Genomic DNA, 15,112 nt, shown 5'->3' with positions numbered 1-15,112 from the left:
TTCTTCTCCAGGCCAGTTGGCAATCCTGGCAATTTCACAGAACAGATCTGCACACTGCAGAAAAGAAGCCTGGAGCCCCCACAGTAGCTGATTGTTTTAGTGTCACAAAAGACAGCAGAATGCCTCTGAGCTACAGTGTTTATGCAAGTGCATGTGTGAATTTTGTTAATGTGGGACAGAGAAGTGAAATGCAATCTTTTAAAAAGTTCACATACATTTCAGCAAATTGCGATTTACAAATTGCAAAAAAGAGCTTATATTACATGGGAGAAGATCCTGAGAAAAAGATGCAATCTAGAAGACCAAATCACTAAGACTTAACCTGCCTCTGAAACATAGAAAAAGTTTTTTAAAAGTGAGCCCCCCAATGCCAAATTATCCATTTTAGACACCACTGACCTGGTATGTTATTTTTGGCCCAAGCGTCGGGTGAAATTCACTGAAAAAGATGCACTCGATTCTGCTGTTGCCTTCCATAGCTGTAACTGCAAGGGAGCAAAAATACAGAAATGACGAGTCTCCCAAGCACACTCCTTTCAAACAAACAATTCTTTAAAAAACTGAACTGATAATGCTCTTGGAATCATGGTACTAACATTATTGAGCCTGTTAGAAGATCTATAAACTGGGCTCACTTGCTTCAATGATCTGACCGGCTGCTTAGCAGGAGACCTGTTGTGGCATACTTCACTGGTCTTGCCTCCTGCTTATACCACACGATGACATTTTTAGCCTAATCTTGAGAACTGATTGTGTGGCTATTTGAATTTGTCCTTTCCAGTTCAACAGTAACTTAGTATTAATACCCAACAGTCAACCATTCTTGTTGTGGTTCTTGCTGTGCTCCAGGTGATTCATTAATTATTTTTTTGTATCTGTGCTTTTCAATAAGTCATCTGCCAAATCAGTTTGTCAACCTAAAATAAGAAAAACAACAAATCAGCATCATACAATAAAATAATAATAGTCTGTTCCTAAGAAAAAGAGGCAATACCTCAAAGATGAGCAATTTGAACTGCCTCAATAAAAATGGCCTTAACTGCCCTTCTAGAAGGAATGCAGACTTGTAGGATTTTCCTCAGCAGAAATCCCACGGAACTGGAGCTATCACTGAGGAACCACTAGTTTTGGTAAATGACAGGTTTGCTTTCTTCAGTGACAAGACCTGTTGTGGAACATTATTACTTGATCATCCTAGCTGGCGTGTGTGTGTGTGGATTTACAGGTATACGCAGTCTAACAGGATACTTAATATTTGTCTTTTTGGATAACTTTTTTGCTACTTAACCTCCAAAAGAAAGCACTAAGGAAAACTTTGATGATCATAGACTGTGTTTAAAATTAACTGTAATAGTGTACTGCTTACAATTGCTTTTTCAAACCAAATGAGATTACAATGAGTTTGAACAGAAGCCCTTTACGTTCAATATCCCTGTTGGAGAAACTGATCTTGCCTCACTTCCATAAAAGGCATCAATAACAAAGGCAGCTTTCATCTTACCCACTGCATCATTGAACTTCAACATATTTAAAGTGTTTAAAGACATCTGATCTAGTTTTAAAAAGTTGTTGCAGAGACATCACTTATATATTTAGAGCAGTGATAATCAGTGGCTTGGGAGCTACTTGTAGCTACTCTGGCACCATTCCCTGATGTAGCACTTACTACATGTTCGAAGTGGGCAAGAACCTTGCCTCGCAGAGAGTCAAGTCATTTACACCTTGAAACAGCCACCACCAGAGGGACAAGAGGATGGGCAAGCTACAAATCTAGTTGTAGGATGCGTGTCGGATAGAAATAGGCATTCTCTCCAACATCCCCCCCCCCCACTTCTTTATAACTTCTATATACTCATTCCAGCACCCAGGCAGCTGCCAGGAGGAGAGCAAGTTAGCATCAGAGAAGACTGATTAAAACTACCATCCCGGTAGTCTCCAGGGAAAAACAGCAAGCAGGCTATAGGTGGTAGCAAACCTACCATTTTCTCTGCTGCCAACTGGCCTTCCTCCAGGTACTTTGGCAATCTCACTCTTTCTACCTGACAGGCTGATTTAGAGTAATTCTAACCTGTCTTTCTCCATGACATCTAGCTCTTCGTCCTTATGGATGACTGCCCTGACTCTCCCCCCAGAACTCTTAGCCAGCTGTCTGGAAGCAGTGACAAAACGGATCAAGCAGAGTCATCTGAAGCTCAACCCTGCAAAGACGGAGGTCCTGTGATTGGGTAGGAAGGGACTATGAGAGGAAGCACATCTGCCCATCCTGGATGGTGTGCAGCTCTCAGCAACACACTCCACCAGGAACTTGGGCATGATCCTGGCTGCTTCTCTTTTAATCGAAGCCCAGGTCACAAAGGTAGCACGGCTCGCATTCTACCACCGCCGCCAAGACAAACTACTAGCGCCCTACCTGGACCAAGAGCACCTAGCCACAGTGATCCATGCAACGGTCACCTCTAGACTGGACTTCTGAAACTCGCTCTACCCTTATCCTTGATCCAGAAACTACAACTGGTGCAGAATGCCACAGCCAGGATTCTCACTAAAACATCATGAAGATCCCACATCCAGCTGGTACTCCAAGAACTTGGCTGGCTCCCAGTTGAATTCTGGATTAAACTAAAGGTTTTGGTAATCACCTTCAAGGCCATACGTGGTTTGGGCACAGTGTATCTAAGAGACCACCTCCCTGCCTATATCCCCAAAAGAGCCTTACGCTCCGCTACCTCCAACTGGCTGCGGATCCCTGGACTCAGAGAAGCGCATCGGACCTCAACAAGGGCCAGAGCCTTCTCAGTCCTGGCCCCCACCTGATGGAACGAGCTCCCTGAGGAAATCAGAGCCATGCCTGAACTCCCACAGTTCTGCAGGGCCTGCAAAATGGAGCTCCTCCACCAGGCATTTGCTTGATGCCAACCGACTCGGAACATCTGCTGGTCCCCCTCATACCCCCTGCATGACTGAACAATTTGATCTCCCCAGTGTTGTTGTTATTCGTGTTGTGTTGTAATTGTTACCGTTAGATTGTGATGTTCTATTAAAAATTATATAATGTTATAGATTGCTATAATGTTCCATGTAAATTTATGCAGTGTTCCATGTTAACTGCCCAAAGCCGCAAAGAATGGGTGGTATAAAAATCCAAACAAACAAACAAATAAAATGAACAAAAGACAACATTAGCCCTCCTGCCCATTAAAGTAAAATGCTGCCTAGTTAGGCACACTGAACACCCCCTCCCAAAAAACCCCTCATTGACAAGGTTGTATCTTTTTTTTTAGAACCAACCAAACTGTCACAGAATAGTCAAACTTTTGAGTTTTCCTGATTCTACATCAGGCTACAATGTTAGATCCATGGGTTCAGAGACCAGCACACTAAAGCTGGACTGAGAACCTCTCCAAAATCTCCAACAACAGTGCCAGTGCACACTACTGGTCAGTTTCAGTTTAAACTCACTGGATCTGGCAGTCAGGATCAAGCCATGCATTGGCTGATCAAAGCCCAGGATACGATCCTGCCTCGGACCTCAGGCTCAGTTCTTGGTAGGACTACAGACGCAACTGGGGAGGCTATAATACATTCCACAACCTTCACTTCTTAATTAGTTCTTTCTCATTTTCTTGACTTTTAAAATTCTTTTTTGAATATTTTTCTATCTTATACTATTGCTAACAGGCTTTCATTGATTCAATTAGTAGCTTTTTGTATCAGGTCTTTTATTTAATCTTTTTTGGGGCTGTTAACACTCCTCCTCACGTACAGCCTTGTTGGTAGCCTTCTCAACATGGAGGTTAGAAGTTGTTGCAATAGGGCATGTTGCAGACATCTTCATTCAAAACTAAATAGAGGCTTACTCCCAAGAAAGGGCACATAGGATTCCACTCTTAATTGGTAGCTGCTGAATACAAAATAGACTTCAAGATGCATAAGAGGATATAGGACAAAGAGTGACAAAAAAGGACCTTCTCCTTTTGAAAAGGTAAAAGACAGAAGTTAATGCTTCTGCATGGAGCATCCAGTATGCAGAACACATTGGAAATGCATGGAACTTTGGCTCATTCAAACATCTGTTGCCAATAATGTTTATTAAGTACTGGGTTAAATGAAAAATTGATAATAATTTACTTATTTGTTTTATTATATTTATATTATATACCGCTCTCCCATTTCGGCTCAGGGCAGTTTACATTGACATTAGAGAAATACAAAAAACATCATGCTTTTGAATATACAGCAGTTCAAAAACAACAACAATACTGCTGGAAAAACCAGAAACTTTATGCAGGACTCTAATCCACCACATTTCCTGGTTAAGGGAAAGATGCTGTCCAACGCTGAGCTAACTCCAATGGTAAACAAGCAAAAGAAATTCTGCTTATGAAAACAGAACCAGCTCTTCCATGACGTGTTCATGCCGCTGCATGCCACTTCTTGTGAAGGGGCTCCGAAAGCATAACTTGCTACAGCTCCAAGCCCAGGTAAGGGAGAGAAGAAGAGAGGCCCTATAGAAAACGAAATACGTGGTGGGGCCCAATGGCGAGTGTTCCCGGGCGAGGGGACCCTCTTTACCAGATCCCTCCGGCCCGAGAGCCTCCTGCGCGCGGAGTTAGCGGGCCCCCCGGCTGGCGACTGCTCACAACACCCAGCAGCGTGCCTTGGGCGTCACTGCAGGGCGCAGAGCATCCCTCCACGGGCCCGTCTGTCGCCGCAGACCCGGTGAGCTTTGAGGCTTGCGGCTGACCATCAGGGCTCCCGCTCTGGAGCTGGCGTCGTGAAGCTCCCATCAGGCCGGAGTACCTGCCCAGGTGCAGAGAGGGACCAAGCACGCAATGAGCGGCGTGGAAGAAGCCGCCTCCGTTCCTCCGCACAGGCGGAAAACATCACTCACCCGTCGCCAGCACGTCCCGCAAATGCGCATGCGGCTTCCGCCTGGGGCCCGGGGTGGGATTCTTAACCGACCGCTTCGCGTTTCCACGCACGCGCAATCAGAGGAGCTCGGTGGTGCTATGGCGCATGCGTACGTCATCGTCTAGGGACGCGAGAAGTAAAGCCCTTCTGCAGAGACGCGCGTGGTTGTAAACCCAACAAATTAAAAACAAGCGCCCAGTTAAGAAGAACTTGTCCCGCTTGTCACGTGCCTGGAGAGGTTGACGACTTGATTTGACAGGATCTCACTGGAGATTGCCAGCCGGGCTTAGCCTCTTAGGGACGCGGGCCTCGTAGAATGGATGGGAGGGACAGCACGAGCTGAACAATCCGAAGCGGGCATTCGTTTCCCTTGCTTCTCTTGGAGTTCCTGCTCTTTGACGATGCCGCTGCGGGAGCGGGCGGGCGAGTGAGTGAGTGAGTGAGTGCGGCGCTTCAGGGAATGTTGCTGGGCTGGAGCTGGGAGAGGCTGAGCGCGTGGGAGCCGCGGCACGAGTCCCAGAGGGCGGGGGAGGGGGGAGATGCCCAGGATGGCGCTCCTGGGTCTTGCTGCGGAAGGGGGAGCGGGACACGGAAGCATCCCCTCGCATTCCTCGGAAGCCCAGGCATCCCCCGAGGCTGTATGCAAGAGGCAAAAGGAGACTGCCTTATCCCGAGAAGAGGAAGACGTGAGAATTTCAGCCCCTTCCCCCTCCCACCCTCCCTCCCTCCGAGTCATTCATATAAATATAAAAGGAAATGTACCCGGCTCCTTTGGCAGCCAGTGGCCATCCGTGTGTTCTGTCCCCTAAAAAGGGATTCTCTAGCAGAAATAAAATGTAGAATTTGAAATATAATTGCACCGCTCTTCCCTTTTTTTTAATGCACAGAGAGCGGATATAAGAAGCTGCCTTACCCCGAGTCAGACCGCCTGTCAAGGTCAGTATTTATGCTAAGTGGCAGCAACTCTAGGCTAGAATCTGGCATAGGAGCCTTTCACATTCCCTGTTACCTGATCTTTTTATCTCGAGATGCTGGGGGTTCAACCTGGGACCTGCTGCATGCAATGCTGCTGACCTTCCTGTGAGCCCTGGTCTTTTCCTGCATAAGGAGATGCTGATCAGGCATGGGATAATAGACTGTACGCTGCAATTGGGTGTGGAGGTAACCACCCACCTGCCCTCCATAAGGCTGTACAGCAGTAGGGTCGCTCTCATACAGTTACTGCCAAGAAGGCTGCTGCAGATGGCTTAAAAGAAAAGCCTGCTTGGTAAGGATGGAAACACTTCCTTTTCTCCTGGCCCTTTAATAGTGGGGTTATTGCTTACTGTTTCCTAAAAGAGGGGAAGCATAGGGGTGTTCCTGCAACAAGGTCGAAGACAATAGGTGTAGTCCTAGTATTTAGTGATTTCTGGTTGAATGCTGTGGCTGCTTTAGGTGGAGGAGTGTTCCTCTTTCAAAATAGAATGGGCCTTTTTCCATATGTTTTACAATGTGATTTTACCCCTAAAGTAAAATTAATACAGATGCTCTCCTCTTTCCTTGGATCCTGTGCATGGCTTAATATATCCAGTGTTGTGTCAGTCTAATAAGAGTATCCATCCAAAGGCGGGATTGCAGTTCTGCCCAGGGCTTCATCTTGTTTTAAATACATCCTGCTTTGAAAACATTGCTGTGGGTGCAATTCACATTTCTGCTATCCTTTTTGATAATTGCAGTTGGGTGCATGTTGTTGCATTTAATGGAATGGTTCAGGAAGTTGCTTTTGTAAAGGAAGTGGAGTTTAGCTTGCTCATTGCATAGAATCTTGCTCAGTGCATTGTTTTCTAATTTTGTAATTCCATTTTTGATTGTTACACATGTCTAATACTTTTTTTGCAGTTTCTAATGTTTATTATTGTAGTCCTATTGCACTATTTATTGAATGTCTCAGGCTATTTAATTACATTATTTTACACTATATACTTTGCCTTGAATCTCAGTATGAGTGGTGGGCCACAAATATATTACATCTGCACTGTATCTTTTCAGTATGTATGCATAGAACAAAATGCATCTGTGAGAATTGTATATAGTGATCAAATGTGCAGAATGTGCTAATATTCCACTGTGGCAGGGCAATCTGTGTAGGAAATTGTACTTATTTCCCCCAATCTTTCCCTAAGACTGAATAATAATAATGCTAATGATCAGAGGACAGGTTTTGCTTGTTGTTCTTTTCTGGTAAAGATATGAAGTTGCCAACAGATTTTTCAGGACCAAGTATATCTAACTATCTTGAGCAAGAATAAAACAAGAAACTCAATGACAAGAATTTGCCAGTGTTAAGAACAGTGGTTCTGTAACGATATCACTAAAGCAGAATTGCAAATCCCTCTTTGTGATTTACACAGTGTCAACCTAAGAACAACTGCAATAAAGCATGCTGTAATAAAGTGAATTATGAATATGATGCTCCCTAAATGGACTTTCTCTGCAGAAACCATTTTGCTCTCTGCTACTAATAACAGGGCCACAACTCTTGTTGTGTTTTGTACCAGTTTCATTGTTTGCTGATGAGTAACACATGCACACTCCCCCCCCACCCCATGCCATTAATCAATCCTTTTCCAGAAAGCAGTAGTGGCTTTCTGCAGCTTATTTGTTAAAGGGCTTGTCTTCTAAGCACTTGTTTTTTTCTGTACAGCGCTTTCATGATGCTTAAACTTCACTCAATTCATCCCCGTCCCTCCTCTACACATCTCTGCGTGTTCAGGATTAGACCTCCGAGGAAGACCCATTTTGGAGTCAAAATGCATTAGGTCAAGCATTGTATGGTGCATAGTGTATTATTTCAGTGATTAGTCTATGGGTTTTGTCTTTTAACCTTATAAGCTGTGCACAATAAATGTTAATGTAATTTGATTATATTTTGTGGACAGGTTTGTTGCTTTTTGTTTTGTAACCGTATCACTTTTTTGTTTTCTTTTCCCCATCTGCACATCTAACAGGATCCCCTATGAATAAAGCATGAGCTGAGCACTGTGCATAAATGGTTCCTTTCCTCTTGCCATTACGGCACTGCTATCCTGAATGGTCTTGCACCCAAGCTGGCTTGCTGGCATTAGAGGGGACAAGGGTTCTTACTATATCCAGCAAGTCCTGTTGAGTTTGGCTGCTCTATATCTGGCCAATAGTTTCCCAAGCAGAGAACATTGATTCAGATGTATAGTATCTCATCTATCCCAAAGGGTCTGGATGAGCAATTGCACTGTAGATAGCAAGGGTGAAAAAGGGACCCCTGTTTTGAAGGCTGTTTAAACAATATGGCAAAATGAAGAAGGGGAAGCACAAATATAATTATTTAAAAGAACTTTAAGTTGACAGTCAACTGTTGCCATTCACTCTAGAAATATTGCAGTTACAATGAGGTAGGAAGGGAAACTGTATGGCAGATTTAAAGGAAGAGTCCAGGTTCGAGAGGTTTATAGCTTTTGTGGCAGTGTATCCAGGCAGTAAGAGCCTCTTGTGGCACAGAGTGGTAAGGCAGCAGACATGCAGTCTGAAGCTCTGCCCATGAGGCTGGGAGTTCAATCCCAGCAGCCGGCTCAAGATTGACTCAGCCTTCCATCCTTCCGAGGTTGGTAAAATGAGTACCCGGCTTGCTGGGGGGTAAACGGTAATGACTGGGGAAGGCACTGGCAAACCACCCCGTATTGAGTCTGCTATGAAAACGCTAGAGGGCGTCACCCCAAGGGTCAGACATGACCCAGTGCTTGCACAGGGGATACCTTTACTTTTACCTTTTATCCAGGCACTGATCTGTCCCTGAGTGCTTTTTTGTTGTTTGCATTTTCTCAAGAATCTCCAGCGAAACATGTTTCAGCAGCCATTTTATGAGAGTTTTTACGGAGCTATTGTGTACTTTGATATTGTTCTTTTCTTTCCTTGTATAGATAGCTAATGGGTATGGACCCATTAGTCCTGTGAGTGCTCTGTAGCACCCCTTTCCTCAATGTGTTTGGGAAGCTGATGAATACAGTATACTTAGCATCAGGAGGCCTGAAGCCAGTGGAGATTGAAAGGTCAACCTTCTGGTGTGCTTGGAGGCCCATCTTACCATGGCTCTGACTCTTGAAACAGAATCCCAGATCTACCGCTCTCTCAGGGCTGTCTTTGGAGCTACTGCACACCTCGTCTCACTTGGATTTACAGTCTTCGTAGCTGTGATTGCAAGACCTGGATCAAGTAAGTAGGAGTTCTGCTGAGTGAACTCCCCAGGAGATTGATCAAAGCAAACTGATGTTGGCCAGTGGTTGGACTGTGACCTGGTAGACTGTCATGGAAGCTTAGTGGATGACTAAGTGCCAAATGGGAGGCGAGCTACCATCTGAAAGTCGGGGAGAGTTAGCGCTCAAGCCTAAGGTGGATATAAGTGGGTATAGGGACATCTAACTTTGCATGAATTTTAGTTTTTCCAGATTTTTAAAAAACATTATTTGGGGTATTTCTGCTAGTTAGGCTCTGTATAAATTGGGCTGTCTAAGCTGACAAGTGGTAGAGACAGTTGCTTTGATCTGCATCTATTCCTGATGCACACTGAGATGTCCATTCTGACCCACATTGTGAAACTCACCCAAACGTTACTGGATTAGCTGGGTGAATCTTTAGATCCAGAGAGAGGTTGTGTGGGCATATTTAGGGCCATCTGTTCTTAAACATGAGCACAAGATGACAGTTTGATTGGGGCCATTATAAGCTTGATCAGTACACCTCAGTACCACCTTGTGTAGCATTTCTGTCATTCTGTTGTTGAATGCAACATGAGCTTGGTCACAGCAAGCTAATGCTTGGACTGCAGCATCTCCTGTTATCATATTTCAGTTCTGGCTGTCTTGTGGAAAGAGATTATTAGCCTCTCTGTTAACTGAGTCTCTCAATGAAATAAGAGTCTAATGCAAACAAGAGTGTAAGATGATATCACCAGACCTGTTTTCAGTGGTGACATAACAAGTTTGGCACAGGACAGTGCATTCCCTATTTTTTTTACTAGACATACCAGTATAGCTCAGGGAAGATGTTTAATTGATATTTCTTTGAAGGGACAGTATTGTTGCACAATCCTTTATTTTCTCAGAAGTAAGTTCCATTGTGTTTAATAGACCTGGTCCCATGTAAATATGTACAGGAGTCCAGCCTTACAGTACAATCCTAAAGAATCACATGCTTCTGAACCCATGGATGTTTAGGATGGCACTGTTATTACTGTCATACCTCACTCCAAGCAACAGTATCAGTCTTGGGGCACCATAGAGTGACTACCATACCATACAATTTTGTGGACTAGAGCCATCAAAACACTGCCTCAATATAAGTGCTAGTTTTTGAGATGGTACAGAAATCCATGCTTGCTTTCCCCCCGGCCCTTCCCTCTGCTTCAGTAGTTTAGCATAGGTATCTTTCTGGAAATTTAATTAATTCCTGAACATGTTTTTCTCACTATGCCTTTTTTTTGGAGGGCGGGCAGGTTTGCAGGCTTAATATTTTTATATTTAATTCACTTATTATTTTACAACTACAATTGATTAGACAAATGTTGGCACCTACTAAAACTTACATAAATATAGCAGCATTTATTTTGGGTAGCACAACAGAAAAAAGAACCTATCTTAGGCTACAGTAAACAATTTCACAATGAATGCAACAAACGTGTCTAATCTCTTCTTTTTATTTGAACAACCAAAACGGCCTCTAGATTATAACCATTTTCAAGTAAGTTTTCATCAGTGGTTGTTTTTCAACTTACTGTTTGCTAATGAAGTCCTTCAATAGGATCAATTCTTCTTGGCAGGATTTAAATAATATATATGTGGCCTTTGGCTCACAGGTACTGAGTATAATTTGAGAAGTGTGTATTCTCCATGGGTCTGTTGATCAGCCTGGAGGTTCACTTTGTTCTCCTTTTCTTCCAGGTCTGTTCTCCTGGCACCCTCTCTTAATGTCTCTAGCGGTAAGTCAGCCAAAAGCTTCCTATACTGGGAATATTCAGTTGACTAGTGGGTCAATGCAACATTGATGCTGCATCCAGAGAGTGGTGAAGCAAAGCCTGTGCAAGTATTAAGTTAGGACTCCCTGAGATATTTGTTTTTATTTAGGGATTTATATTCTGCCCTAACTTTGAAAACTCAAACTAAAAATATTGTATCAAGCTAAATGTAGTGGGAAACCTTTTCTATGAGGAGGAACTTAGTTTTCCCTTGGGATGAGAATATAATTGTTAATGGCCAACTTGAATGTTGTCTTGAAAATGCTATGGCGTCACCATCAGTCGGTTGGGATTTGACAGCACTTTGCACCACGAAACTGAGCTAGGGCAGCCTTGGTGATGAGTCTTTTTCTGCCCCTCTCCAGTTTTCCTTGCTGATGACGGAGGCCTTGCTGGCTTTCTCTCCAGAGAGCTCCCTTCTCCGGCCCTTCTCCCGCAAGGCCAAGGTCCGCTTCCACTGGGCTTTGCAGCTGCTTGCCCTCCTCTGCGCAATGCTGGGCTTGGCCTTCATCAGCTACAACAAGTACATCAATGGGAAAGCCCACTTTGCCACCTGGCACAGCCTGACTGGCTTGCTGACTGTACTGTATGCTAGTATGCAGTGCATGGGGGGGCTGGCTCTGCTCTACCCAAAACTGTTCAAGAACTGGACACTGGCCAAACTGAAACTCTACCATGCCACATCGGGGCTGATTGGGTATCTGCTTGGCTGTGCCAGTCTGATGCTTGGCATGTGTTCGCTGTGGTTCACCACATCTGTGACAGGAGTCTCCTGGTATCTGTCCATGCTCAGCCCTGTTCTCACCAGCCTGGTTATCATGAGTCAGGTGAGCAATGCCTACCTCTACCGCAAAAGAATTCAGCCATGAAAGCCATCCTGGAACAAACATCCTGAGACACCTTGACTATTTCTTGCATCGCCTTTGAGTCTATGGCCCTGCAAGGTACTGAAAATGGAGAATCCCTTTTTAATTGCCTGTTGCTTTGTATGGTCTTTTATAATCTAAATTTCTGATACTGCAAATGCATATAAGGTTGAAGCCATCTTTGTCATCCCACTATCTAAGCAGCATTTCCTCCTATGTGACCATTGCTGGAGATATGTCCTTACAAAGGATGAGTGTTAGTCCAGCTGGAATCTGCTGCTGCTGGAAGACCAAAGTACCCATTGCTCAGGCAGATTTCTGCCCAGCCAGCCAGTGGAATCTGAAGGAGTCCCATCCAATATGAAGACTCGCAACTCATCTTAGCCTCTGCTCTTATTTCTTTCCTATCGGTAAAGCATTTTGCCCACATTAGTGGAAAACCAATGGAAACTTGTAAAATGCCTTCTGTGTGGGCAAAGTGGTGGGAAGGGCTGGCATCTCCCTTCAAAATACTTTTTAAACAAATAAACTTTTTATTACGTGGCTGACATACCTTATGGAGTGGGTATCCTACCTACACCATGTAATATGTGCAAGTCAAACCACACATTACCTGCTTTTTAAGTAAAGCTATCTGGGGAGTGGGAATTTACAGCCAAAAAACCAGCTGTAGGAAAAGAATGCATCCCACACCCCTCATTTTCCTACTCAGGATGACCCTTCCAGTTCTCCTCTCCCATCTCCTCCCCTAGGTATTCCATTGCCTCTTTGAGCTTAACAATGTCAGCCCTTTACCCTCCATCAATTTTAAAAGGTTTGAAGGAGTTGCATTGGAAGTCCCAGACACCAGAGGAAGGAAATACCTTCTTCCCTGAATCAATTAGAAGTCCAGTGGCACCTTGAGAGACTAACACAATTTATTGCAGGATAAACTCTTGTGAGACAGATCATTCTATCAGATAAGTGGACTGTGTAGTAGGCAGATACATTTATGCTTAAGGTTTACAGGCAACATAAAGGTGATGGGATTTAGTTACTCTACTGAACTTTAAGTGGTTAGTGGTAGGTCTTTCAGAGTAGCAGTCCTCCTGGACTGCTGCATGTATTGTTTTGGTGAGATTGTACTGCACAGCGGCATGCAATTATGACTTCTTCCTCAGTGTGTACTTAACACTTCTACATGAAACTCATTCCAGGAGTGCAGTTTAGTCAGATGTAATATTTAATCTGGAATGAATGCCATCCAAGGTGGCACTGTCTCCTGTCTAAGATTGCTCAGTGTCAAGGACACCTGGTGTCCAGGAATCTATAGGCACATGAGAAGAGACAATACAGTTCATCAGCTCTGTACATTCAAGGTTTCCATAGTGACTGAATCTCCACTCACCTGTTGTAGAAGAAAGAGGCGGTGCACTGGCCAAGGACAACAAATTGTGGAAAATAAAAGTATGAGCGTTTAATCAGAACACAAAACTAAGAGAGCTCGCTTCCCCACAGGCTGAGAGGAAGCTTAGCAGATATAAATCTCCTGTAGAAACTAGCATTGAACTGAATATAATGATGTGGACCCATCTACAGGCGTGATTATCACCACATGTACTAATCTACAGAGCAGTTCCCACATGGAGGACCTTTCCATATCAGAATGAAACCTGCTCCTACATATTAAAAATGTAGATGAACTAGACTGGGAAGAAGGACTTTTTCATGAAACACAGCAGTGCCAGAGGGGTTTGGGGGTGAACATGTTTTGGCTAATGGTGTATAAATGTCAGTAATTTGTAATGATATGTATTTCGGATGACCTGTGTAATTTTACTTCAGCACACGTCTACAGTATTGTGCTGGTTTTATGGTTGTGAGCCGACTGTGCCGGGAGCAGTAGGACAGAAATCCAATAAATAATAGAAAGGGGTTATCCGGTCTGAGAAAGAGGTACTCTTTAGTGCAGGTACAAGGAGTAACATCCCTTCATTGCCAAGGGAATAGGAGTGGTAGACTGTACAAGAGTGCTCTCACCCACAGCAGAGGTGGACATAATAGGTCAGTAGGAATGTTTTTCTTTCTTTCTAGTTACATATGTAAACAGATCTGGTTGAAACTGACAACCCAAAAGCCCTCACACATGTGCGCTAGTTGCTGAAACCCCTTGTACTCCATGCCTGAAACACTGCCCCCCCCCCAACAAAAATGGTTGCTTGTATTAAACTGTTCGACGGTCATTCTGCAGAGCAGGGGAACCCATCACACAGCCTAAACAACTAAAGACAGCCTGCACTCAAGAGCACTCTATTGAATAGAACTTTCAGTGGTTGTGACTCCAGCACGTTGCTGTCCTGTTGATTCAATTCTGTTCTGCTCCACTAGGTAAATTATTTACTGATGGAAAAATGCAACATCCCCAGCTCGAGGGGAGTTTGAAACTCTTAAAAAGCATAGCTGCGTCTTAGAGAATAATCTCTGGTCTACACATCTCCATTTAACTATTCCAGAATTATGCCACCAATGTTTCTCACACATGTTGCCTTTAAAGCTACAGCAAGCACTAGCTGAAGCACAGCTTTCATCAGGCACTTGGTCATCATGAATAATTTCACAGATTGTCCTTGAAGATGATTAGCAGTCATTCCAGGCTTATGTAGATAGGTGATGCACTTACATGTCAGGCAAGGGTGCTAAGTATTTTTCCTGTTCACTCAGTATTTTTTTTAACCTTTGGTTCAATATCAGAAATGTTGTTGAATAAATCAGATATTTTGGGGTGGCAAATGTTTCTGTTTCATTTTTTCCTTTGTACAGTCTTAATAGCCACTAGTTTCTACTTGATGACCTGTCAAAACTCACCAGGTCCTGTCTGCTGTCCTCTACTTCACCCATGAAATTATACATACCTACTGCCTGACCCTTTTAAGTGGAGGTGCTAGAGATTCCAGCTGGGACTTTGTGCATGCTAAACAGATGCTCTACCAGTCAGCTACAGCCACGCCCATCATAACCATTCCACACTTACTTCCTGCTTCTCTTGGCAGCTGAAACAAGGAAGGTGATAAAAATTTCCTGATTGGGGGAGGCAGGAGGTCAAGGAAGAATAAGACAGGGACCTCACAAGTCAGAGGCAGTTATTCCCTGCTTCAAACCCAGAGACAGGAAGGTCTGGTTTTATTCCTCTTAACTATTATTCTTCCTTTATGTTTATAAATCATCTTGCCACAAAAGAGTTTTTTATTTCTGGGATTGTCACTTTTCAGGTTTCACCACACTTTGCAATGTGGTTGATTTTAACTATTTTCATTTTGATGCTATAGTAGCTTTT

General features: G+C 43.8%; 2 protein-coding genes across 12 annotated transcripts in view; one reads left to right on the top strand and one right to left on the bottom strand.

Annotated features, from left to right (window-relative positions):
- The window catches only part of NPRL2 (NPR2 like, GATOR1 complex subunit), a 30,772-nt gene extending 25,666 nt beyond the window's left edge, over positions 1 to 5,106 (bottom strand). Inside the window, exons 1-4 of one of the 5 annotated variants that reach the window (XM_077325953.1) lie at positions 4,892 to 5,037; positions 4,573 to 4,800; positions 597 to 917; positions 400 to 485 (exon numbers count right to left, since the gene is read on the bottom strand). In XM_077325953.1, coding sequence (XP_077182068.1) covers positions 400 to 477 — 78 coding nt within the window. In that variant the 5' untranslated portion in view covers positions 478 to 485; positions 597 to 917; positions 4,573 to 4,800; positions 4,892 to 5,037. Of the gene's footprint in view, positions 1 to 399; positions 486 to 596; positions 918 to 4,572 lie in introns of all 5 variants that reach the window. The other 4 variants (XM_077325952.1, XM_077325954.1, XM_077325951.1 and 1 more) reach the window with 4 other exon arrangements.
- Positions 5,107 to 5,155: 49 nt separating this feature from the next.
- Positions 5,156 to 13,980, top strand: CYB561D2 (cytochrome b561 family member D2). 7 transcript variants are annotated; one of them, XM_077325964.1, is made up of 6 exons: positions 5,428 to 5,597; positions 5,799 to 5,847; positions 5,940 to 6,178; positions 8,844 to 9,135; positions 10,860 to 10,897; positions 11,299 to 13,980. In XM_077325964.1, exons 4-6 carry the CDS (start codon positions 9,009 to 9,011, stop codon positions 11,800 to 11,802), a joined length of 669 nt encoding a protein of 222 aa, XP_077182079.1. In that variant the 5' UTR covers positions 5,428 to 5,597; positions 5,799 to 5,847; positions 5,940 to 6,178; positions 8,844 to 9,008; the 3' UTR covers positions 11,803 to 13,980. The 7 variants fall into 7 exon arrangements, with proteins under 7 accessions (XP_077182077.1, XP_077182075.1, XP_077182078.1 ...); XM_077325962.1 differs by lacking the exons at positions 5,428 to 5,597; positions 5,940 to 6,178 and adding an exon at positions 5,156 to 5,346; XM_077325960.1 differs by lacking the exons at positions 5,428 to 5,597; positions 5,940 to 6,178 and adding an exon at positions 5,157 to 5,342.
- Positions 13,981 to 15,112: the final 1,132 nt, after the last annotated feature.

The sequence above is a fragment of the Paroedura picta genome, chromosome 3 (genome assembly GCF_049243985.1).
Source record: "Paroedura picta isolate Pp20150507F chromosome 3, Ppicta_v3.0, whole genome shotgun sequence".
In the NCBI taxonomy this organism is placed as follows: domain Eukaryota; kingdom Metazoa; phylum Chordata; class Lepidosauria; order Squamata; family Gekkonidae; genus Paroedura; species Paroedura picta.
Note: the sequence above shows the minus strand (reverse complement) of the source record. Positions and strands in the feature narration are given on the sequence as shown.

Excerpts from the sequence above, each read along its gene's own strand:
- CYB561D2 (XM_077325962.1), top strand. The coding sequence starts at position 9,009 with ATGGCTCTGACTCTTGAAACAGAATCCCAGATCTACCGCTCTCTCAGG. Across the intron at positions 9,136-10,859 it reads GATTGCAAGACCTGGATCAA|GTCTGTTCTCCTGGCACCCT; the intron begins GTAAGTAGGAGT and ends CTTTTCTTCCAG. Across the intron at positions 10,898-11,298 it reads CTCTCTTAATGTCTCTAGCG|TTTTCCTTGCTGATGACGGA; the intron begins GTAAGTCAGCCA and ends GCCCCTCTCCAG.